This window comes from Vigna radiata, chromosome 5 (assembly GCF_000741045.1).
Source record: "Vigna radiata var. radiata cultivar VC1973A chromosome 5, Vradiata_ver6, whole genome shotgun sequence".
Classification (NCBI taxonomy): domain Eukaryota; kingdom Viridiplantae; phylum Streptophyta; class Magnoliopsida; order Fabales; family Fabaceae; genus Vigna; species Vigna radiata.
Genome location: NC_028355.1, coordinates 10,081,675 through 10,107,095, shown reverse-complemented (window position 1 = coordinate 10,107,095; position 25,421 = coordinate 10,081,675). Strand labels below are relative to the sequence as shown.

Below are 25,421 nucleotides of genomic sequence, written 5' to 3'. Positions count from 1 at the left end.
TCTTTTTATAAATTTATTTCTTACTATCTTTTGTTATTTTGTCTTTTAATATTTTATTGATCTTTATCTTTTTTATTGTTTTTGTTTTACTAAACCTTTTGTATAGTTTTTATAAGAACTAATTTGTTAATAATCAATTTTGTATTTGTTGGAAGACGACTTAGGGTTAAATTTAACATTTCTATTTTGTTGGCTACTATCTTAGCAATACTGAAATTGCTATAGTTTAGTAATATTAATTTGATCGCATCAACAATAACGTTTTCAAATTTGGCGCCATTGTCATTTTTGTTTTTATTTTATAGTTTTTTTAGTTTTATTTTTGTTTATGACTAACATATCCTTTTTCTCTATTTTTTTATTGTTTATTTTATTTTATTTCCTTTAGTAATTTTAATTTAGTAATTTTTTTTCATAATTTTTGTTTGAGGAATTTTTGTTGGGAAATTTGTAAACTAGTTGGCGAATACTTTTACTAAGGAACGAGAATGTACTTAAGTTGTTCATTGAGACACACCTCTCTTTCCTAAAAGTCTACTCAAGAAACTCTCAACATATTTCTTTTCAAATTGTTGAGATTGTTGATAAGGGAAGCATTGGTTTAGCTAACCTTAATCTCACAGTGCTTTAATCACTTTGTTTTTTATGATGACAACACATTATTAATAACACTTGTATTGTAATGTGTTACATGTTCTGTTCGTATTGAATGGTATATTCTATTGAACATGTTTTGTGTTGATTTTGATATGTGAATGCACATTATCTGAGCTTATATCTGTTACATCATTTATGGTTGCATTACATATGTTTTTGAAGAAGAAAACCACATGCACTTTTATGAACTTACATTGTGTGACATGATTGCAAGTTTTAAGTCGACTTCATTATTAAGCAAGTTGATTAAAACTCGTGACTATGCACAGACTTTCAAAAATGGTGCTATGAGTGATTTTGCATTGAAAAGTTTTTCAAACTAAGCTGACATGCCTAAGTCGACTACATGCACAGTGGATCCGACTTAGTTAGTTGATTTGTTTGAAATTATGTTATGACTGTGAACTGTAACGACTATATTTCAAAAGTTAGTTATTGCATTGATGATAGTCAACTGTCTTAAATGCAAAATCAATTTGTCTGTTGTTGACTGCTACTGTTTGACTTATCTGTTATAACTGTCTAAGGACAACGACTGTATTAGTAGCTTAGTTGACTAAAAGAGCATCTGATTTATAGAAAACTATAAATAGACGTGCCTTAGTTGATCACAGAGACTTTGGAAAATCTAACACTTTCATTTGTGATTTACAAATCGTGATCTTTGAGAATTTGCTCCAAGAACTCATCAAGAAGACCGTGATGATCTATCTTTGAAGAGGTTCTTTGAAGGAGAAAGATTTTTGTGCTTCATGACTGATCATACTCTGCACATTGCGGTGCTCATCTACTGATCAAGATTTCTATCAATTTCTGTAAAGATTGTTGTTGTTTTTCTTGTTGTGATTACAGGGGGTTGACTTGTGGAGTCTGGACACTTTGAGGATTGTTCAAAGTGGGTTGAAGATTGCATAAGCGGGGATATCTTGTTGCAGATCTTTGTGTCAGAGCGGCTGCAACAGAATGGTTAGCGTGAAATAACAAACCAAGAGGGGTTTTAATACAAACGTGTACCTTTTAATTTCTACTCAATTAAACTTACTACGCAAATAATAATAATAATAATAATAATAAATAACAAGAGTAAGGTTGAGAGAAATTTGCACAGATGAATTTTATACTGGTTCGGATCTTACCAATCCTACGTCTAGTCGATTATCCCAAACCAAGATAAACTTTCCACTAAGCACAAAACAATTACAAACTACATTCACAAAGAAACAATTTGTAAAAGTTTAGAAACCACCTCTCTTAATACCACAAGAGATGAACCTACACCTCCTCTGAGTCTTCACAAAGGATGAAACACCTCATCCGAATACTCCACGAAGGATGATCCTTTTCCACACACCTCCTCAGACGCACCAAGGATGAACCAGCTATTCCTCCGTCACCGTAGTAGCAATACACCAGCACCACAGACAAGAGTTTCCTTAGTTGAGCAAGAGCACACAATTCTCAATGACTTTTGAGTATTTGAGCACAAGGGAAGAGTTGTTGTTGATTGATAAAGAGAGCCTATTTATAAACTCAACCAAATACTCTTCCATTCTTCGAAACTGGCCATTTAACGCTTTTAATCGATTAATACAAGTGTTAATCGATTAAAATGAGTACAACGGACTAGTTTTCAAAAGTAGAAAACTCCAACAGTCACTTTTAATCGATTAAAATGAATTTTAATCGATTAACTAATAGATTAAAATGAATTTTAATCGATTAGCTAATAAATTAAAATGAATTTTAATCTATCAAAACAACAAAAGTTGAGTTTTCAGCTTTTACTCGTTTTAATCGATTAATACTAGTTTTAATCGATTAAAACAATGCGATTTTTACTCTTAACTAATTACAATGTATGAAAGTATATGGAATCAAAACCAATGAAAATCTAAGTCCTAAACAATAAGCTACAATTATTACAAAAGCTTTCCATTGCAAAACAAGTCTTCAAAGGATCTTCTTGAATCTTCATTTCTCTTGACTTGATTTGGACATAATCAAAACTTCATCTTCATCATTTTGCTAACACTTTGTTGTGTGTATTGCCTATATTTTGGTTAGAGGGTTAGAGAGGTGTTTTATATTTTTGACGTAGAGGTCTCTATAAAAGTCTTGATTCAAAACCTTGACCATTGTAGTTCATTTGCTTCCGGATTGTGGAAGGACACTAGATGTAGACATTGAGGCTGAACCAGTATAAAATTCTGTGTTTGAATTTTTTATCCCTACTCTTTTACATTCAGTCGACTTTATTGTTTTTGTAGTCAATTAGTGTTTTCCGTTGCAACTGAAATTTTCATTCCTTGTGATTCAAGAAACTTTGTAAAGGTTTATACTTTGTGAAATTTTTTTTAAAAAGACTCTTATTTTGAAACCTCACCAATTCATTCCCCTATTGGTGTTGAAACAAAGTCTACCTGTTTTCCAACACAAATTACCTCTTTAAAAAAATGAAAATAATCAACAGTGTGATTTTCAAATGAATTATGATTAGTATCCACAACAATCACATGATTCATATGGTTATCAGTTGTTCTGCACAAATATTTTGAAAACATTATTCACTCCCCCTCTAGTGTTTTCTTGTGTATTTCACTTAGGAGTCGAGATCAAAAGCATTTTACATACTCCTTCCTCCTTTCTCCTTCCATCCTTTGATACGTCTTTTAAGGACAATACTATGATGGAGTTTTACGTTCCAAAGTGAACAATACTTCATATACATGATGATTCACCTTAACAATGTCACTCAACAAATTTCAAACCAAAACAATACTACTTTTTATTAATTAATCAGATAAATTATTTTATATTCGTAATTTATAATCATTAAACATGAAAACGTCTTATAAAGAAGAAAGTTTACTTAAAACTGACCATGTAGCAAACTTACAGTTATAAATACAAAAAATACTTTTTAAATAGCTGAGGTCTAATTTTTCTCTCAATTTAAATAGAGTTTAAAAGGTTTTTATATTTTAGTTATTTATGCATATTCTACATCGAAAATAAATATATATTTTTTTGTTGAAAGCATTATTATACGTTAAATTGAAGGCCATTTAATGAGAAATTGAATCTTGATTTATGATATTATGAAAAATTGTGTTTACTTTTCAACAACTTTGAGTGTGATTGAAACAGAACATTGGAAATGATTTTGATTAGAAAAATAAACGTTATGTGTGTAGATCTAACTCTTGTTAACTAAAAGTTTTAATATTAGTTTTTATCAATACTTTCAATTAGTTTCTTTAACTAAATCCAATCTAACGTAAATCTAACACTAATCAAGTGATTATAACGTGCTACTCCGTAATTCTATTTTATTTTGATAATTTCTTAATTGTATTATATACACTATTAAACTTGCATACACTATCTATTCAAACTATAATATATAATTATACTAATTTAATCAAAAGATTGCATCGGTTTAACCAAATGTTGTAGTTACTATAAAAAAAATTGTGTTTTATTTATAAATTAAACTATAAAATATTTAGTCATTTATATTTTATGAAAGTAGTGTAAAAGCATCTTTTTTAACAAACATAAAGTAAAGTGTTTTTCATTAACAAATGTAACAAAAGAAGTCCCAACTATAGTGTAACCTCAATACGTCATTTATTGGAATGATGTTTTAGATATCGATCATAAAATATATAAACAAAGTGTCTTATAATTTAGTTTAAGAAGGAAATATAATTTTTTATTATAGGTTGGAATCGAGATACATTTTTTAACTCAAAGAACTTTAGAATGCCGTGTGTCTCATAGTAAAGAAAAATGAATTCTTTAACAAATAATTTCAACTATATTTATCCACATACAAATATATTAATTAATTTTCATACTATCTCAGGATTGGTGTTGATTAAGAAAGTTTAAAAACCTTTTTAATAATTATGTAATGTTAATGTTACAATTAACATATTAATTCATATTAATTCGGACATAAATTTAACTAACAATTATTCTAATTTAATAAAAATATTAAATTTCTACATTCGTTTAATTTACATGTGAAAATGTAAATTGATATACCCCACATAGAACTATATGTTTATCACTTTCTCTGTAATGTAAAGTAAGATTCCCTCCTTTCAAAGAAATCAAATCCCATTTAAATAATACGTACCTTACGTGTACATGCGGAGATATGGTTGTGGATGTGGTTTCGTTTTTTCGTTTTGGTTTGGGTTTGATTTTGGTACCCGAATTCAAAATAATCCTCCAATTATCTCCCTCGTATTCTTGTTAGAAAAATATTCTTTGACAAATAATATTTTTATATTTATTTGATAATTTTTTTTTTATTTTTTACTTTTTTATTTTTTAAAAAATTATAAAAATTTATTTTCTTAACATTATTTTAATTTTATTAGACAAAAAGAGTTATTCGGCTTAATGTAGTTCGTTCCATCACGGATTGATCATTTATTGAACCAATTCAATCCGACTCATTTGGGTGTTGTTCCTTCCACCTTCCCAAGTGGTCCTGCATCTCCCCACTATTTTAATTTATTTCAAAAATGTTTTACATCTTTCCACTATTTTCTTTTATTCAAAAAATACTCACACCTCCGCACTATCCTTAACTTAACATCTTTCTCTCTTTTTACATTAATGGAACATTTACATGGCTCATTAATGGAGCATTTACATGACTCAAATTTGAACTTGTGGTATATTTTCTTAAATAAGTTTGATTGAATCTTATTTTTTATGTTGAATATATTTTTTTCTGTTCAAATTACTTAATAAATGGTAAAATTTTGTTCTAAATTTCTAGAAAATTTTTTATATGTGTGTGTTTTTTTTACATGTAATATCTATAATTTTTAACATTATATTATGTTTTAACTTCCCGACATGTTTTGCTCAAATAACTTGAATAAAATATTTAATTTATTAGATAAATAATATAAAAATATTATTAAATACTTAAAATATAAAAAAAGGTTATTTGTTAAAGATTTAGAATTTATTTAGTTCTTTTATCATTATAAAGTTAGTATATAATAATAATAATATATCATTATTTACTATTAATATTATTATGTTTATTATTTTGTATTTGCATCTAACTTTCAATTTTATAAAATGGAAATGGTAGAAGTACTAATATTGAAGTTTTCTTTGAATTTTATATGTTGTAATATATCACAAATTCAAATTTGAGCCATGTGAATACTCTTCATTGATGTAAAGAGAGAAAGGGAAAGATTGTTGATGATAGTGGGGAGGTGTAGAATATTTTTGGAATAAAAGAAAATAGTGGAGAGATGTAGAATATTTTTGAAATAAATGAAAATAGTGCGGAGGTGGAGGTGGAGGAGCACTTGGGGAGCTCAAGGGAGCAACACCCGACTCATTTATACGAATAAGAAGAATTCGAATACAGTTCGATCCACTATGGATTGATGGATAAAGGAGTTGACTCACTAACTCACTTAATTACAATTTTTTTAAATGAAAAATATTATAAACGTTTTATAATTCAAATCTAAACAAATTTCATTCCTAAACTTCACTCTAGAATATTTAATTAGTTTTAAAAATAAAAAAATTAAATAATTTTTTCAAACAAAAAAAAATAATAAACACTTTTTTTATAAAATTATAATTAAATTTTAATAAAATAATAGTCAAACCGATCAGCTACAAATTTAACCATTTCTTATTATAGTTTATAGTTTGAAATGCAAAATTTGTATCATAGTACCATTCTCTTCTTATTATATACCATTATGTTCTTATTATTGTTTGACATGCAAAATTTGTACTTATACCTACTGTACATATCCATTACAACCGATCCGGCATTTTAAGTTTTTTTTTTTTTTTTACAAATAATGATTCTCTAATTAACATTTTAATTATTAGCAATAATTACTTTTAATAGATTTGTACAGCCATCTCATCTATTTGTTTCATCATTTTCTAGTAATTATAAAAATTTATTTCGGTAATTACTGTTATTTTTGAAAATAAAATTGAAGCGAATTCTTAATTAAGAGGTTATTTTCCTTTAATTATTAATTAAAACAATATTAAATTAAATGCAATAAATATTTTTAATACTCTAATTAATTGTTTTTGGTCATATATTAAAGTTATAATTAAAACATTATAAAATACAGTTGTAATGAGTAATGTGAAAACTTTCAATCTTAATAAATGATTGTCATAAATAATTAAAATGGGCGTTTAAGAAATTAAATAATAAAATATATATATATAGAGAGAGAGAAAATACAGTATAATGTATGTTATATATAAGAAGTATAGATGTGGTAGTACAGAAAAGAAAGGGGGAAATAACAGGCTTAGCAGCAAAAAGTAGCACCTCCCCTAAGCTTATCCCAGCGGCAGACACCACCCTCTTCCAGTAGTTTCAGCCCACTGACTGTGACAGTAACACCAATGGGGGAGGTCTTAGTAATCCTTCTCTACCTTTCTTTTTCTATTCACTCTGTTGTGTTTTACACACATGGAAACTAACCTCTATTATTATTTTTCTTGCTGTTCTGATTTTCTGCTTCTTTTGTGTTTTAGGAGGAAAAGAAACCAGAGGAACCCAAGGCGGAGGAAAAAAAGCCAGAAGAACCAGAAAAAAAACAAGAGGAGAAGAAGAAGGAAGAAACAGCGGGAGAGAAAAAACCAGAAGTGGTGGAGAAGGAACAAGTGACTCCTCCACCGCCACCGCCACCGCCACCGGCCGAGATTGTGCTCAAAGTGTTCATGCATTGCGAGGGTTGCGCTCGCAAGGTTCGTCGCTCCCTCAAAGGATTCCCAGGTGGGTCCCACTTTTTTCACACAACATCCCCTTTTGATTCGTGGCATCATATCTGAACCCACTCGTGTGTGTTTGAGTTTAGGTGTCGAAGAAGTGCTCACCGACTGCAAATCTCACAACGTGGTTATCAAGGGAGAGAAAGCGGATCCTCTAAAGGTTTTGGAGAGAATACAGAGGAAGAGTCACAGAAAGGTGGAGCTTCTCTCTCCGATCCCGAAACCTCCAGAGGAGAAGAAGGTCCCGGAAGAAGAAAAACCAAAGCCCAAGGTCCAAGAGAAAGTACAAGAGGTTTGCTTCTTTCTGCACTGTCTACCAGTTTTACCCTATAATTCTTCCGGATAAACGATCGTTTATACATTATGCTTGCGATATGGGATTCTAACAAATTATACCACTGTTTATCTTTTCCTTCGGCGCAGCCACCGATTGTGACGCTTCTGAAAATTCACATGCATTGCGAGGCTTGCTCACTGGAAATCAAGAAACGCATACAGAGAATGAAGGGTATGTCTGATTTAATTTTTCCTAAGCTTAAACCCATCATCACCCATCAGCACGAGGTCTATTGGATTTAGCAGAAAACTACTTTGACTGTTTGAATCTGAATCACCCATGTGAAAGGGATCATTGCTATTATTGTTTCATTATTCCGTTTCATTAATTCCACTATCCCGGAACTTTAAATCGAATTAATTAAAATATTAAAGTCGTCAGATTTAGGTTGAAGTGATGCAGTTGTGGTAAAATTCTGTGCCTTTATAATCCGATTTAATGTTTATTGCAATTAGCGAATACCGAGCCCATCATTTAATTTGAGTAGCTTTGGTGTAACTTTGTTTGCTGTTACTATTAAAATTGTGCAGGAGTGGAATCAGCTGATCCCGATCTGAAGAACTCAGTGGTGAGTGTGAAGGGCGTGTACGATCCAGAGAAGTTGGTTGAGTACGTGTACAAGAGAACTGGGAAGCACGCAGTGATCGTGAAGCTGGAGGCAGAAAAGAAAGAGGAGAAGAAAGAGGAGAAGGTGGAGGAGGTGGAGAAAAAGGTGGAGGAGGTTGAAAAAGAGAAGACTGGTGAAGGAGAAGAAAACAAGGAAAAGAAAGAGGAAGAAGAAGAAGAAGCAAAGGGTGAGACCAAGGCAGAGGAAGCAGACAACGTTGTTCCAGAGGTGAAGATTAATGAATACTTCCATAACCCACCAAGCTATGGCATGGAGGTGTATGCATATCCTGCACACCCTGTATACCCTGCATACCCTGCGTATTTCCATGCCTACCCTCCCCAGATATTCAGCGATGAGAACCCAAATGCCTGCACTGTCATGTAAAAACCCAATGGGTCAAGGGTGAAATCGGAAAATTGTCAAGTATGGGTGGGTGATAATATAGATTATACCCTTTCCTGTCTTACTTATGCGCTGTTGTACTATTCCTGCTGAAAGTACACTGTATGCATAAACTATAGAATTTTCAATTTTGTAAGACTTTTTTGCTTTATGTTTTAAGTAGAATATACTATATTACTTAAAAAATCAGAAAAATAAAAATAAGTATTTTGAGTAACTGCAAGTTTAAGCTTCTAAATAAAATGAAATTATTTAAAAAAAAACTTTATTTTTATCACATTTTATTTGTTTAAGTTTTATTCGTCTTTAAACAGTGTATTATTAAATGTATTTCTTCATAATCGGTATATATAATATTCACAAATAACTTTTCAACATCTAAATCTCATCTTTGATTAAGGGAGATACATTCAGAAGATAATCATTATATAATCTTTACTAAATTTAAGGGATTAGTCTAATATATATCTTCATACTCAGAGATCTTGTTTTTTCTTTTCTAAAATGTTATAAATGTTTTGTAAAAGAATGTCAAAATATAGGTAATATCTTGAATATTTGAGAACGGAAAATCTATTTATACATACGAAATATTTATACTCTTGTTTTATTCTTTGTAAAATTTATTTCGAAATAGAGTAAATTATGATTTTAGTTCTTAAATCTAGATTCGTATTATACACATTTTATAAGATGAAATAACACATTTTTTTTAATGAAATAACACATTTTTAAATGAAATTTGAGTTTAAGATGAAATTTGAGTTGTTTATAGCACGTTATAACTTAATTATTAACTTGAATTACTGTTTAATCTTAACAAAACTAATGTCATTAGCTTAAATATATTTACTTTTAAAATTTAATGATAAAAATGTATCAAAATTTATAATATATGAATCAATTTTAATTTTATATTCAAGAACTAAATATATTTAACTTTTATTATAAGAATTATTTTTTTATAAAATATTTCTAAAACATTTATACTAAATATAATTTTTACCTTATAACTTCGATTTCTTTAAAATTAAAAGAAAAAAAGAATCTACTACAACACCTATATATATAATGAGTAATGAATAAAAGAGTATAGATAACCTGCTGTATTTGATTACATATTGACACATTTAATTTAATTTAATTTATCTGTAACTATTAAATGAACACGAATACATAAAAGTTGAATTTATTGAAATAAAATATATGATTTGTTCAATTTCCTGGTAATAATGATTCTAAATTATTAAGTGGGTGAATGTATAGTAAAACAATTATAGAGAATCTTGATCCGTATAAGACATAGCAACAATAGGGCGGAGGATGGCCAGCCAACATTTGACCTTCTTTTCTTTATAATTTTGCTTTCCGTCAAAGTAGAAAAAGAAAATACGTACAAAGAAAAATGAAAGTTAAAAACAAAGAAAACAAGTATATAAAAATATGAATAATAATGAAACATGATTTTATTACTTACTTATAAAGAAGAACAATGAAGATCTAACTAATAAACTGATCAAAATAAGTATTTGATTATATATTAAATGAAATTTTCACTATTCAGTTTTAACTAAATTTAAAAGAAAAAGATTCTAGTAAAAATAAATAAATAGTAAGAATAATGAAGCAAAAGGAACATTACAACAGACACAAAAAGAAAAACATAATGATATATATTATTTTATCATAATTTTGAGGGAAGAAGACCTAAATGGATTTCTATTGTAAAAGAAGGAAACAAAGAAAAGTGGTTGAGAAGGAGATATAATGATAGAATAATCATAATAGTATATTTAGCTCACTGCAACATACCTTCCGTCTTAGAATTTGGCCATTCCAATTTCAACAAAGCTCCCAAATTTTTAGGAAGTTTTCACTAAACTCAGTGGATACATTGGTAGCATTACACACACTCTTATACTCTCATAGTTAACGCCAGGAACAAGATACATCATCACGCATACATTACATTGCAAAAGGACAAAAGCTTCAGTCATGATGTGTAGCCTCCCTTCTTAATAGTATTATCTTTTTTGTTGTCCTTTCAAACCAAACCAATCGAATTTACAGGGATCCAGATTGCACTCTTTTTTAATATCACTTTCAAGCCGTACCCATTCATTCCGAAAAAAGCACTTGAAAGCAAAGGTGAGCCCTCTGCCAAGTCAGTTTGAAAGACACCCTCCAATACCCTGCCCCACTCATCCTCATCTACAATATGCTACTTGCTAAGGGAAATCCATCTCCTTAGCTAACTTAATGGATAAAGATATTAAAAGTTATCTCTCGATTACAGATAAGATTAATTTATAATATATATTTGAATATAAATTTTAGGTTTAAATTTTTTTTTGTTTCTAAGTTATAAGAAAATGTTCAGTTTAGTCTTTGTTTTTAAAAATGTAAAGCTTTGATCCCTAAGTTATAAAAAATGTATCAAATGAGTCCTTTTTTGACTTGAAATACTATTTTTGGTTGTTTTCTTAACAACTGTTACATCTTTAGATTGCTCTGATTTGTTTTTTAATAATAACAACACTTTAGATTGTTCTTTGTACTTTGACCATGAACATAAAAAAAAGACTCATTTGATACATTTTTTATAACTTAGGAACCAAAGGTTTACATTTTTAAAAGCGGGGACTAAACTGAACATCCGCTCATAACTTAGAGACCAAAAATAAGTTTAAACCTAAATTTTATTTTACAAGTTGATTTTATAAGATTGAATTAGACTTAAAGTATATCAGAATCATATTAGAACCTATCCAGCATAAGAAGAGTGTGTTAGAAGTCCTATGTGAACTAGAGATAATATCAATTTATAATATATATGTATGTACAAATTTCATCTTAAAAATCGATTTTATAGGATTGACTAGGACTTAAAGTCTATTTCTTAACAATATATTTTCATGATCCTAATTATAGTCATTTTTGGTTCGTATTTATCGAGGGAAAATAATCCCAACCAATATATCAAAGTTATCTATTATAATATTTTTCTGTATTCTAGACTTAAGTTACACTATTTTAGATCTTCTATAAGTAAATATTTATAGAAAAGAAAAAACTTGGTCTATATATAAATTCAGGATTGATTTCAAGTACCATTTCTTAACTTAGGTGATCATGGTCATACAGCAAGGATCTCCTCCCACTGGAGTTAACTAAGAAAACCACATGCCTCCCATGGAAGTTAACCCATTTCGAAGCATGTAATAAGGAATTACATACACTGTTCCTTTACAAGATGATCTTAGAGATTATATCATTTGCCATCAAACCTTGGTTAGGCTTAAAATTGTGGGTTAGACAATTGAAAAGAAAAACATTATCTGGGAACCATAAGGAAGTGACAACGGTACATCAACAATGGAAACACAGACCAAGTAAAGGTTCAACCAATCTCTCCAAGAAACTACTATTATAAAGAAAATTGAACATTAGGTTGGAACAATTGAAGAATAAATATCCAAACTACGTAAACTGGGAAAATCAATATGCAACTTGATGTTGGTAAAACAGAAAAGTTAAATGTTGATATTTCCTATGCATGTTAATTTCTATCTTTGATAAATGTTAATTTTGGTTGACATCAAATATACTTATTAGACTAAAAATAAAACAAATTTACACAACATATGAATAGTGTGGTAAGTTTCATTTTATAAATAAGATTAATAGTTTTTAATTAATTTAAAGTCTATTTTTTAAAATAATATAATAATTATCTAATGTTTATTATAGTAAGATTTATTTTTTATTTGATCCTGTAATATTATCCGTTAATAGATTATTGTTGGATTATCTACTAATGTCTAATCAATATATATTTATATGAAGCACTTGTGTTAGAGATCTTAAATTAATTAAAAATAAGATGAATTATAAATAGAAAATAAAATTAATAAATCTTTGCTTTTTCATATTAAATCAAGACATAACTAATCTTAAAAAAATTAATAAATCATCGCTTCTTTCTTATTAAAGGAAGAGAGATTTAATTTTTTATTTTGAAAATAATGTATTAAAATAAATAACTTTTCTAACCTTAGTAAACTTGCCAACCAAATTTCATTGTATAATGAAACATATATAGTTTTCTTTTTAGTGTTTTTATCATTTATTATAGTTTTCATATCACAATAAATGATAAATATTTTAGGTGTACGAGATGATAAATACATAATAATTAAAGAAAAGCATAATAAACAGATCAGGTAATAGTATGAGAAACCATTATAAAAATTTAAAATACTTGCCATATACAATTCACCATTTATATATTAATTACATGCACAATCAACTTGATGGGGCTAACTAATAGAAAACTATTTTCACTTAATCAATACAAAATTTATATATATCAATATTTACACATATATATGCATTATGATAACCGAAGTATTAAACAGGCCCAATATATGATACATTATAATTATGGGAGAAGTGGTGAATCTGAATGAAGCAAACGGTCATTTTCAAATTATAAATTAGGATTCGGATGGTTCGAAATCTACTGTTTGAATGAATTAAAAACATATAGCACTACAAATAGATTACAAAACTATTTATGGAAAAAAAAAGTGTACTTCAAATGAATCTATGTGTGTTTGAATGATGTTCCTCAAATTAAAAATACACCACATCTATGGTATCCTATGGCACTATATATAAATAAAATGTTAACCAACTTAAAAAAAAAAACCATAAAAAAATCATAACAAGACAAATCAAATGATAAGAACACTTTCATGTCACAACACCCATGTATTTTTGTTTTACTTCTTTGAAGTGCTTACCTTTCTCCATTACCTAGTATGAACTCATAAAACCCAGGTATGTCAATTATAAGTTAAATGAAAATACATCTCACAAAGTAAAATTGTATAATGAACACTTATCCAAACCAATTTTTCAAATTTTGTCACTTGACTCAAATGAGAGTAAAAAGGTGCGATAAGATAATGTTCTACAAAACCTATCCATCATTTTTCACTTGTGCTTGTGTAATTAAGTAATTAGTCAAAAGTAATATAATATAATATTAATTTCAAAAGATAATATTAATTATTCATTGTGGTGCATAGCAAGATCACATTCCTTCTTTTACGAGGTTGAAAGGTCATGCCAAAAAGTGTAAAGAGAGAATCAAAACTAGCACGAATTGGAAAAACTAGGAAATTTGCGGGCAAACGAATTAATTGCTTGATTAAGAAAAAAAAAACATGTGTTTTATTTGTTGTTGTTGTTGGCTTTTTAAGAGATTTGTAGTTACTAATGAGTTTTTTTTTTCTTTTTTTTATTATTGTTCAACATAAATATAAATATGAGGTATTAAATTTGTTTATTTTAAATAGGGCTTACTTTTGTTTTATATTATGACTTATGACATTTTTAACTTAAAGTTTAATTTTTAATTTTATAAATTTATGTCTCTCATTTTTTTTATTATTGTTTCATATATTTTATTACAATATTTATAAGAAATTAAAATAATAGTATTTTATTCAAATTGATTCAATTTTAGTTGTAATTTTGTTTACCTTGAACTCATTTTTTTAGAGATTTAGTACAACTGAGTTAAATGAAAATAATACATTTGAAAAGTCTCATATAATTTAGAACAAGTAATGGCGTGGGTGATAATGGATATATAATGAATTCTAAGTTCATGCTTTCAGACGTTCCAACTCAAAAGTTTTGACTTTTCTTATATTCTTGTAATAGATGTTGTAAGGTTTGGGTTAACTTCTTATTTTGATAAGTGTGAGTGTATTTGGGATCAAATGGCAATGGAGAGTTGTCTATATGTTGTAAAACTGTTCACATAGTGGTATTCTCTGATTGTCATTAGATAACAATCGTGGTATTTTTTCGGTTTTGAAGTTTTCACACTATATTTTTGTGTTGATTGTTTTATCTTATTTTTGTATTGATAAAGTAATTCTCGAGGGTAAAAGATGAAGATGCCTCTTATGTGCTTTATTCTCCTATTAATTAGAGTGGTATCAATAGCTTATGGTTTGGTAGGATACTCTTAATAAGCTCTGTGATTGCAGCTTAGTATAATCTTCCGCACTAGAAAAGATGAATTCTTTGTTGTTGGAGAATCTTCCATTATTGTTGAAGTTGCAATGACATTTTCAAGTGCTATCAAATATGACATAGAGAAATTTGATGGAAGGATCATGGCCAGTGGAGATTTTGTTGAATCAACATGTTGAATTTGCAATTAGGTTTGTGAAGGTCAGATGAGGTGCAAAGATGGTGAGTCGCATTGGATCTTCAAAGGAGGTCACAAATCTGAGCTCGTGTTTTCAAGTGGGAACTCGCGATGGATCGAATTGTGTTGGCACATTTTTAGATATGCGATTTTTATTTTTTCGACGAGATGCAAGAAGTCTCTATGCACGATTATGTTGATCTGGTTCTTGCGTGGTGAGCCACAAAGCTTATGCGACAAAGAGTGTTAGTGTTGTGCATTTTCCTATATGCAGTAGATCTTTAATTGCTCGCACTGCGATCGTGAGAGCTAATGGTGGTAGTGAAATCTTCAACTATTATGTTGAAGAGCTACCCTAGTGATAATTAAATGTTGATCTGCGTGGTGGAGTGTAATCTCTCTAGGTTTTCAGCGAAGTGTGTGTGGATTTGTGTAACGAGGAGCGTGTGATCTTGATCCACGACGATTGACGACGTCCGATAATGCTCAGATGATGCAAGTGGTAAACAATGTGGAGTCCAACAAAGGCTAACAGTGAAGGGAGGTTTGTGCAGCTAGCTTGATGAAGCTATTGTGCTGATTTTAATGTGCGATATCCAATGGTGTTGCAAAGTGGGTTGCTATTAGGGTAATTCTTGGAGATAAAAGATGATGATGTTCTTCATAACACGTTTTTCCCATCAAGTATTCAATTTAGTTATAACAACATTGATAAAAGTTGTCCTCAATTCCAAACTTTGTTTGTTTACCTTCAATATTTATGTTAATATTTCTTATTTTTTACTTTACCATATCTAATTTGATATATATTAGGCTTATCATTAGTTAAGAGTTTATTATTGATATAAATCTTAGAAACCAATGCATATTATTGGTCATGTGAAGTACACAAGAAAAAAATAAAGGGGAGAGATGGGGGATGATTAATATTTTCAAAATATTTTTGCAAAGTAAAGTCTAATGGCTTGTAATGAGAGTATACAAAAGTGAACTATGTTTAGATGCTGAATTTATACGATAAGTAAGTAAAGTTCTTCATGACGATGACATAGGAAACTTAACAATAGTTTTTAAAGGAAGAAGGTAATAAGAAAAAGTTTTTGTTGAGATTATTGATAAGGGAAGTACTGGTTTAGCTGAACCTTAATCTCACAGTGCTCTAGTTACTCTGGTTTTTTATGACGACAACACACTATTAATAACACATGTATTGTTATGAGTTACATGTTCTACTCTTTATTGTGAATGATATCTAAATGAACATGCTTGTGTTGATACTGATATATGAATGCATATTCATTGATCTTATGAATGTTACATCACTTGTGATTGCATTACATATGTTTATGAAAAGAAAACCACATGCACTTTGATGAACTTATATTGTGTGGCATAAATGCAAGTTTTAAGTCGACTTCATTATGAAGTAAGTCGATTAAAACTCGTGACTATGCACAAATTTTCCAAAGTAGTGCTGTGTGTGATTTTGCATTGAAAAGATTCTCAAACTGAGCTGAAGTGTCTAAGTCGACTACATGTGTAGTGGATCTGACTTAGTTATTTGATATGAAATTTTGTTAATCCTTGTGTACAATAACGACTATATTTCAAATGTCTGTTAAAGCATTAATGATAGTCAACTGTATTAAATAAAAAATATATTTGGTTGTTATGACTGCTGCTAATTTGCTTAATTATTATAATTGTCTGATGACAGTCGACTTCATTAGTAGCATAGTCGACTACAGGAGCGTCTGATTTATAGAAAACTATAAATAGACGTGACTTAGTTAATCACAAGAGACTTTGGATATTCTAACATTTTCATTTTGATTTACAGATTGTGATATCTGAGAAAAGGCTCCAAGAACTCATCAAGAAGACGATGCAGATCTTTCTTGCAAGAGTGTCTTAAGGAGGAACTATATTGCGCTTATTGTTTGATCAAATTCTACGCAACTGGTGTATTTATATTAATCAAGACTGCTTTCAGTCAGTTGGAGATTGGTTATCCTGTTGGGATTACAGGAGGTTCGTGGAGTCTGGACACTTTGAGGATTGTTCAAAGTGGGTTAAAGATTGCAGAAAAAGGGATATCTTGTTGCAGATCTTTATGTTGCTGCCTATATTTTGGTTAGAGGGTTAGAGAGGTGTTTTATATTTTTGACATGGAGGTCTCTATAAAAGCCTTGTTGTAAAAACCTTGACCATTATAGTGCATTTGCTTCAGAATTGTGGAAGGACATTCGATGTAGGCATTGAGGCCGAACCAGTATAAAACTTTGCGTTTGATTTCTCTATCCTTACACTTTTACATTAAGTCGACTTAACTGTTTACGTATTCAACTTTACATTTCCGCTGCACTTAGAATTTTCATTCTTGCGATTCAAGAAACTTTGTAACAGTTTTTACTTTGCAAAAAAGATTTTGAAAAGACTCTGATTTTTAAACCTCACCAATTCACCCCCCTCTTGGTGTTGAAACTGAGCCATTCTGTTTCCAACAGTTTTTATACCGATTCACTCAATCTTGATTTCTCCCTTTAAAACTCTTAAGGGGTTCCATTAATCTTTGAAGATTACAACGAGTTTAACCCATTCCTAGTTACAAGTATTATTATACTACTCATGGTCCCCTAGTCAACATGACTAGTCTGAGTATTATAAGCAAGTTTTGGTTCCCATAGTCAACATGACTAGTCCGAGTATTATAAACCACTCCTGGTTCCCCTAGTCAGCATGACTAGTTTGAGTATTCTTAGACCAATCCTGGTTTTCTAAACAACGTGTCTAGTCTAAGTTTAGCCTCTCAAGGATCTCTCCCTAGATAATTATCTAGAATGAGTTTACCCACTCCTAGTTGAGCATCATTCGCCACTCCTAGCATCCAAGTATTCTAATCACTCCTAGTTTGCAAATGTTTGTTTATAAGATGGAAATAACTCTCTTAGAGAGGATGTTTAGTCAATACAAAATATTCTCAACTTCTCGTAATTTCTCTCTCTTTTTCTTTCTGGTTGAAGACATCGGCTGATATGTGCTAAGAGCAAAACACTTGATTTCGTTTTACTCTCTTATCTTCTATCTTCTCTTCTTTGAGCATTTGCGTTAGACGCTCAGAGCATATCTTCAACAAGGCTTTCTTTTCTTCTATTCTCTCTTCTTTCTATCTGAAAGCTTTTGGTGTTGTGTGCTTGAGATGAAGTGGAAAGATGTGATGATGATTCTTTTCTTTATTCTTGCTAATCACTTTTCTCAATATCTTCTCGCAGAGTTTGCTTTCATGTACTCTTTATCATATTTCTTGAGTTGATAAGCATTAGACAATATAAGCTTTAAGATGAGATGGAGATGTTAGATGATGATATTTCATAAGCATACTGTCGCTCTCTTTCTTTTTCTTCTCTTCTTTTCTTCCTTTATTTTTCACCTTTTTTATAGTTTTCCATCAACCACCCATCTACATCTTTTTCAATAGCAGCAACTTTTGTTTTCTTTAGTTGACCTTCTTTATATAGGCCTTCTTGCAAGATGACCGTTGGATGCTGAATTGATTTTCAAGAGAGCAGGCAACCTTTAGGTGGGAGGTCAGACTTTAGTTTTTTCATCAGATGTACGGTTCTTTATTAGAGTTTACATTGAAGAATAACTTGTACGACTTTTTTAAAATAGAATTCTTCAAGAAATTAATTCTAGAATGTTCTTTTCTTATCTCAATGTCTATAAATGTGTGCAGTTGTTCTAATAAATCCTTTTTGTATTCCTGTTCTACACAGATAACAAGGACAAGGTATACAAGCAAAATAAAACTTTACAGTACATGTATTAAATGTTTTAAACATTTATAGATGTTAACTTGTATTGCTTGTTCAAAACATCCTGTCATACGTCTTGTCAATAATTAATGCATCGTTCTAGTATATTGTTCAGGGAAGGTTGGACGATGTTTACCACATTTGACAGTAGATGACATAAAGCATTTGACTCTTATGAAAAGCTATTTTATATGTATATTTTGGCGCACTTTTCATTAGACGATATTCTTTATAGCATACTTTAGCTTAGAACACTATTTCATGTAAGACATTAAGCTTCAATGTTTGTACGATTCTTAAGAAAAGATATTTCAATTTAAGAGCTTGAGAACATATCTCTACGCTATACCATCTAGCTCTTGTAAGCCTAGTCTCAATGCTATGAAGATCCGCTAGTGTAGTTATATCTTCTAGAGAGAGAGTTTCGTCTTCAGATGCACAGTTTTTATAGCAATTTCTAGGACTTCAGCCAAAGAAACCTTGGTTGTGGGGTTTGTTGCCATGGTTTCGACGATGTTTTAAGAGAAGTTTTACAAACTAATGAGAGTATTGGGTAGACAAAGGATGTGTGAATTTCCTTTGATGAGACTGGGAATTTAAAGTATTTCTTGCTAGGCAAGAAAGACCTTTGAGATTTCTCAGAAATTGAGATTTCGACGATTTACTCGAATTTCAACCGTCAGAGTTTAAGATGAGATCATTTTGCATTGAATGCGTAGTATATTTAAGGGTGACGTGGGGGAACGCATAACCCTTTTAACCTAAATGACTGTTTTGGGTGCTAACATGGCCAAATTTTGGGAGACACGTTTTAAACTTAAACGTCGGATTGATTACTCTAGCAAGGATATTTCTATCTTTTCTACCCTAAAGCGTAATTTAGCATTATGTGCTATTATCTAGGTCAGATATCTTGGGGTGAGTGGATTAACTAAAATAAATTCCTAGCAGGTTTTTCTTAAGGATTTCCTGATCCTAATTGATTTCTAGAAATTTTTATCTAGAAGATTAAATATCTTGCGCATGTTTTTCTTTAACTTGATGGTTTACCTAGATCGTGATAACAACACGATCTTCCTACATGAATCAATTCTAATGTACACTTTATCTAATGAAACTTTTTGACAACTAACATGTCATGCTTACATTTTATCACATTTAATGGGCAATTATATTGTCATCCAAGACAGTCCAATACTAAGAGAAGGGTTAAAGTTTGTACCTATTTCTCCTTAGGTCCAATCCTCTTGTTCAACTAGTTGAGATGACTTCCCGATTTGATTCTTTTGCGAGGAGTTCTGGTGGATTGGCACTTACTTTCGTTGATCTTATCATGAAGTCTCCTTCCTTACAATTTTCCATCTTCCCTGGAATAGTGTTGGAAACTTCTGCTATGTGTTTCATGCTCTTCCTTTAATATTCTACATAGAATTGCCCAAGTTCCTTCATATACTTGTGAGCATTTACTCCTAAGAAGCTTCTTAGGTCTATTGAACTTCTTAGTTGAACAAATGACCTGTTTGAGCATCTGGTTGTAGTCAACCTTAATCATGCCTTCAACCTTTCCAAGGATGACTGATTCTTTTTCTGAATCCTTTCTTGGTTGAGATAGGTAGAGACAAGAGTTTTTTTGTCAAAGATGTCGAGCTTGCTTCTTTGACGTCCTTAACTTAAACATCAAAACTTGGAGGTGAGAGGGTTACACTATTTACTACCTTGTCTTGTCTCCTATACATCATGCTCTCTAGAGAGTCTTCGACTTTGATCCACAAGCCTTTGAACCGTTGCCTCGAGTTCTGCTAAGAACTGGCTCATCGAGGTAGGCTTTCATACCAATTGTAGGTGCATGAAAACACTAAAAGGGGAGGGGGGGGTTGAATAGTGTTTTCTAGGTATTTTTGTAACTGGAGATCTAAGCATGATATACTTAACATTTGTGAGTTAATCATACTTTTTCTATAAACATGATTCCGTAAAGATGGTTTACAGAACGAACTCAACTTTCTCTAATGATATAAAAGTAGTAAGTTGTTGAAGATGTAAATAGTAGTTAATAGCTTAAGGCTAACTAGAGAGCTTAAGGAGATTGCATTTATCAACAACTAGTAGTTTACCTAGAGGACTACTACACACAAACAATGTTATACTAGTTAACCTGTTAAGGGTACATCTAGGTCTCCTCTAAGTTAACATAGAGGGTTTCATTAAATATTCAATAAAGTACAGTTAAGTGTTTTAAACCACTCTTGGTGTTCGTAGTCCTATTAAGTAACTATCGTTACTTCTAACTAGTTGAGTTTGACTCACTCCTGATTGCGTAGTATTGTTCACCACTCTTGTTATCCCTAGATGATTACAATACCGTTGAGATACATAATGTAGTTGAGCTTTTACCCACTCCTAGTTTTTGTAGACGGTTCCAATATCATTGTGATACATTTTCTAGATGAGTTTTACCTTCTCTTGGTTGCAAAGTATTCTTCACCATTCTTGGTATCCCTGATCAACGAATAACCTTCAGTTATCCTATGCTAGTTGAGTATTCGCACAACTCCTGTTTTCCCAGTCAACAAGTAGTTGTTAATTAACTTTGACTGGTTGAGTATTTGTACCACTCCTGGTCTTCAATTAGCGAATAACCTCTCGTTACCCTACACTGGTTGAGTATTCTCATCACTCCTGGTCTCCACAGTCAGCGAATAACCACCTGTTACCCTAGATTGGCTGAGTATTCTCAACATTTCTTGTCTCCACAGTTAGCGACTAACCATCTGTTACCCTAGACTTGGAGGAGCATTCGCAATACTCCTGGTACTAAGAAACCTTGCTAGATTTCTATAGAAAAAGATAGGCCAATACTTTCAACCAAGAGGGGGGGGGGGAATTGCTTTGAATTTAAAAATATGTTCTTTCAATATATTTTTGAAATCTTTGATGTTTCTTGTAAAGCAATATGACAAATATAATGAATCAACAAATAAAAGAGACAAGGAAGAGAAAGATTAACACCAAGATTTATACTGGTTCGACCAAGCCTACATCCCGTCTTCTTCAACAACCTTAGTTCAAGGATACCACGATAATGGTTGTGTTTACAAGCAAGAATACAAATAATACCTTACAATGCACTCTCCTTCCCCACTCAAAATCACTTATAGCAAACAAGAGGTGAACAATCCTCACACTCTTACAACGTAGAAAGTAATCCCAACTTTCTGTGACCTTAGAGATACCTCACTCTAAGAATACTTTGAGAACAATCCCAACTTTCAATGAGAACAATCACAATTCTCTTCCCTTGGCGCAAAAGCACAGGAACTCAATCTAAAGATTGAAAAGAATAAACTTGATCTTCACAACATGCACTCCAATAATGTAGATATGCTCAGCAACCTTTAAGCACACTTCTTGATAGAATCTTGATGTATAAACCCAAAGTTGATTCTTGATTCTTCAAAAGGGTTCTTGTACGCTTTCTGTAACAAAACTTAATCACAATCTCAGTTATAAAATTATATATTCAAAGATTAGTTTGAAAGAACATGTAAGACAAATATTTATAGCATTTTCAAAATCATGACGAATTTTAATCGATTACGCTATTAATGTAATCGACTACGTTTTTCGTGCTAGTTTAGCAATTTTTGACAGCATTTCAAAATTTGACTTTTAACCGATTCTATGGAGCACGCACTCGATTAAACACTTGTTAACAACCAAAAATAAAGGAAATATGACCGTTATAACAATATATACTTGAAGGAAATTGAATTCATCATATGAAAATGACTTAACCAATTATACAACTCATGTAATCGGTTACGTCCAATACTTAAGCAGAATTTCAATTTCAAACTTCTTTTAAATCAAATTTTCACTCTTTTAAAAACATGTAATCAAATTTTCACTCTTTTAAAAACATCTATTGGCTAACCTTCTTACTTAATCAGTTATACATGTTATACTATATTATGTTAGAACAATTTTCCTCCAATAAAGCTGATGGGTGTTGCATCCCATACAAATTTGATGTGCCTTAAGAATGCATTATAGACTAGGAAGTGACTCCTAGGTCGTCTCTCAAGGACTAAATGTGGTTCGAGACTTAGGTCAAATACGCAGTAGGGGGTTGGTTTTGAAGAGTTTTTGTGATAAGAATTAGACTAAATTAAAGTATGAAGTTAAACATAACCAAACAGAATTGAAAGTGTTGAAATAAATGTCAAAACAGTAAGGTCGAACGGTAAAAGACAACAAAATCAGAAAATGCAAAACTCATCAGGATTTGAAAACAAAATGGTGGAACAATAAACGCGCAGAAAACATAACCAAAACCTAATTGAAATGTATCAAATGAACTTAAACATTAAAGGCAATAATGGAAGCATTAGTAAAAGAAAATCGAGATTTAAACAACACTCTAAAACATAATGAACAGTAAAACACAGTGAAAGAATGCAACAATGAAAAGGATGATGAACAGTAAAATGCAACAGATAATAAAAATAAAAACACTTGGCTGAAAATGAAATACACATTGCGTGAACCACTTGGAAAACAATTGAAAATTAAGAAAATGCATCTTGCGGCTGGAATAAAACGAAATACAAAAGTGTGTGAATCCAATTCAATGCAACGAGTAAGCTGAACTAAAATGAAATTCATCATGGAATCAACACTTTAAATAAAACGCGTAACAGTTAAATAAAATAAAATGAGGGAGCTTTGTGCTTCACCAAATTAAATCAGCGTTTACAACTATCTAAAAGCAAATGGGATTTGATAATAAAATTCCACCACGCAGAAATGAACATCTCCAAATAATACATGTCCACTTCCTAGTTTCTAAAGGCAAGTGAAATGATAAATGAAAAATCTTCCCTGCATCGTGTGCAGCTTGCAATTGAAAATCAAGTTACGTCTTCTTCCATAAGCAAAATGTAAAATGCAGTTGTCTGCTTTCTCTCCGTGGCGGCTGCTGCGTGCAAAGTAACACCATGTGCCCCACTTAAATTCAAGAAATGAATGACTTGCTGATTCACGTGCTGGTCTCCTTTTTCATTTGGGTTGTGACACACCCTCAAGCTGCTGGACGTTACATTCTTCTCCCTTTAGCTGTGGATGCTACCATTATATCTTGGACAATTTGAATCCAGCGTGTTGCTTTTTGAAGCTCCTTCAAGTGGATGTGGCGCCTTCATCTTCTCTCTTAGCGTGCTGCTGCCCAAGGTCGTGCACCACTTTGCTAGACATAAAAGGTACGATACAAACTCAACACACAGAAAACAAAGAGAACTATAGTCCTCAAGGAATCTGGACAAAGAAAAGAAGTAGACAATATCCAACACAGAATCAAGGAAAATAGATACCCATAAAAATCATCCAAGCAATTCCAAGCATGGCAAAATGATCAGTCAGCTCAAGAGGTGAATCAAAAGAAACAGAACCTCACATATGCACTATCAGTGTTTCTCTCAAATGTCTAGGGTAGACAGTTTCGACTCAATGTACTCAAGAAAGCAGGCAACAACAGACTTGACAACTCTCTAACATCAACACTCAAAACATATGCATGTTCGAATCAAAAGGTCTTTTATGGATGTAATGGGACCAAGGACAAGGGAGGATATAATATGGATGAGAAGCTATAAACCAAAATAAATAGAAGAGAAATGGGAAAATTAAACACAGTCAAATCACACCAAAACCCTCTAATTCAATCCTTTTTTGACTCCATTATTCACAATTTTTTTTTCTCATTTTTCTCTATTTTTTTTTCTTTATTTTCTCATCTTGTCTCTTTTTCTTTTCTCTCTATTTAGGACACAATTGTAAGTGACAAGATACACATCATATTTACAAAAACAAAACATGAAGAGGAACCAACTACCCAATTCATCAGATCCCTTAGAAGACCACACTTTTTCCCAAAACACTTCCAAAGCTCCAAAATTCCCTAAGGTTCAAGTGAACTTGGTTTTTCACATAGGGCTAGTGTATGAGATTCAAAACAAGGAAAGGGGAAAACATAGGCTTAAAGGGGTTATCAAAGCATCAAAACAAGGTAGGTTTATTTCGTTAGAGAGGTTCAAGATCAAAACTTACTTTATCACTTCCAAACATGCATATCTATCAAGAATTATAAAAAATAATCAAGCCAAGGCATATGTGAAACCAATCAAGAGACATATCACACAAGAAAGAACATAAAGTGGTTCAAATCTCACACAGGGCATTTGTCATAATCAAATCAACCTCTGAAACATCATAATCATCTTTCCAAACAAAGAAAAGTAAGGATTTCAAACCAATCAGAGTATCAATGAAGTGCAGGAAAAGCATACAACCTAAACAAAGTCTAGAAAGTAAGGGAAACAAGAAAAATTGTACACAAGACACAACAAAAACTACCTAGAAAAGAAAAAAGTTAACAAAGAAAACAAAAACTAACAAAGAAAAATCAGAATCTCCCTAAATAGACTACACTTAAACTACACAATGTCCTTAGTGTGTCACAAACAATAAGTTGAGAAATCAGTGCAGTGAATAGATCATGGACAAGTGCAATAC

General features: G+C 31.1%; 1 protein-coding gene across 2 annotated transcripts; it reads left to right on the top strand.

The window, feature by feature from the left end:
• Positions 1-6,948: 6,948 nt before the first annotated feature.
• Positions 6,949-8,958, top strand: LOC106761162 (heavy metal-associated isoprenylated plant protein 7-like). 2 transcript variants are annotated; one of them, XM_014644680.2, is made up of 5 exons: positions 6,949-7,098; positions 7,222-7,462; positions 7,545-7,750; positions 7,882-7,966; positions 8,326-8,789. In XM_014644680.2, exons 1-5 carry the CDS (start codon positions 7,090-7,092, stop codon positions 8,787-8,789), a joined length of 1,005 nt encoding a protein of 334 aa, XP_014500166.1. In that variant the 5' UTR covers positions 6,949-7,089. The 2 variants fall into 2 exon arrangements, with proteins under 2 accessions (XP_014500166.1, XP_014500165.1); XM_014644679.2 differs by having other exon boundaries at positions 6,953-7,104; positions 8,326-8,958.
• Positions 8,959-25,421: the final 16,463 nt, after the last annotated feature.

What these genes read in the sequence shown, in the direction of transcription:
- LOC106761162 (XM_014644679.2), top strand. An exon ending in CTCCCTCAAAGGATTCCCAG is followed by an intron (nt 7,463 to 7,544) that starts GTGGGTCCCACT and finishes GTTTGAGTTTAG; the next exon opens with GTGTCGAAGAAGTGCTCACC. An exon ending in ACGCATACAGAGAATGAAGG is followed by an intron (nt 7,967 to 8,325) that starts GTATGTCTGATT and finishes AAAATTGTGCAG; the next exon opens with GAGTGGAATCAGCTGATCCC.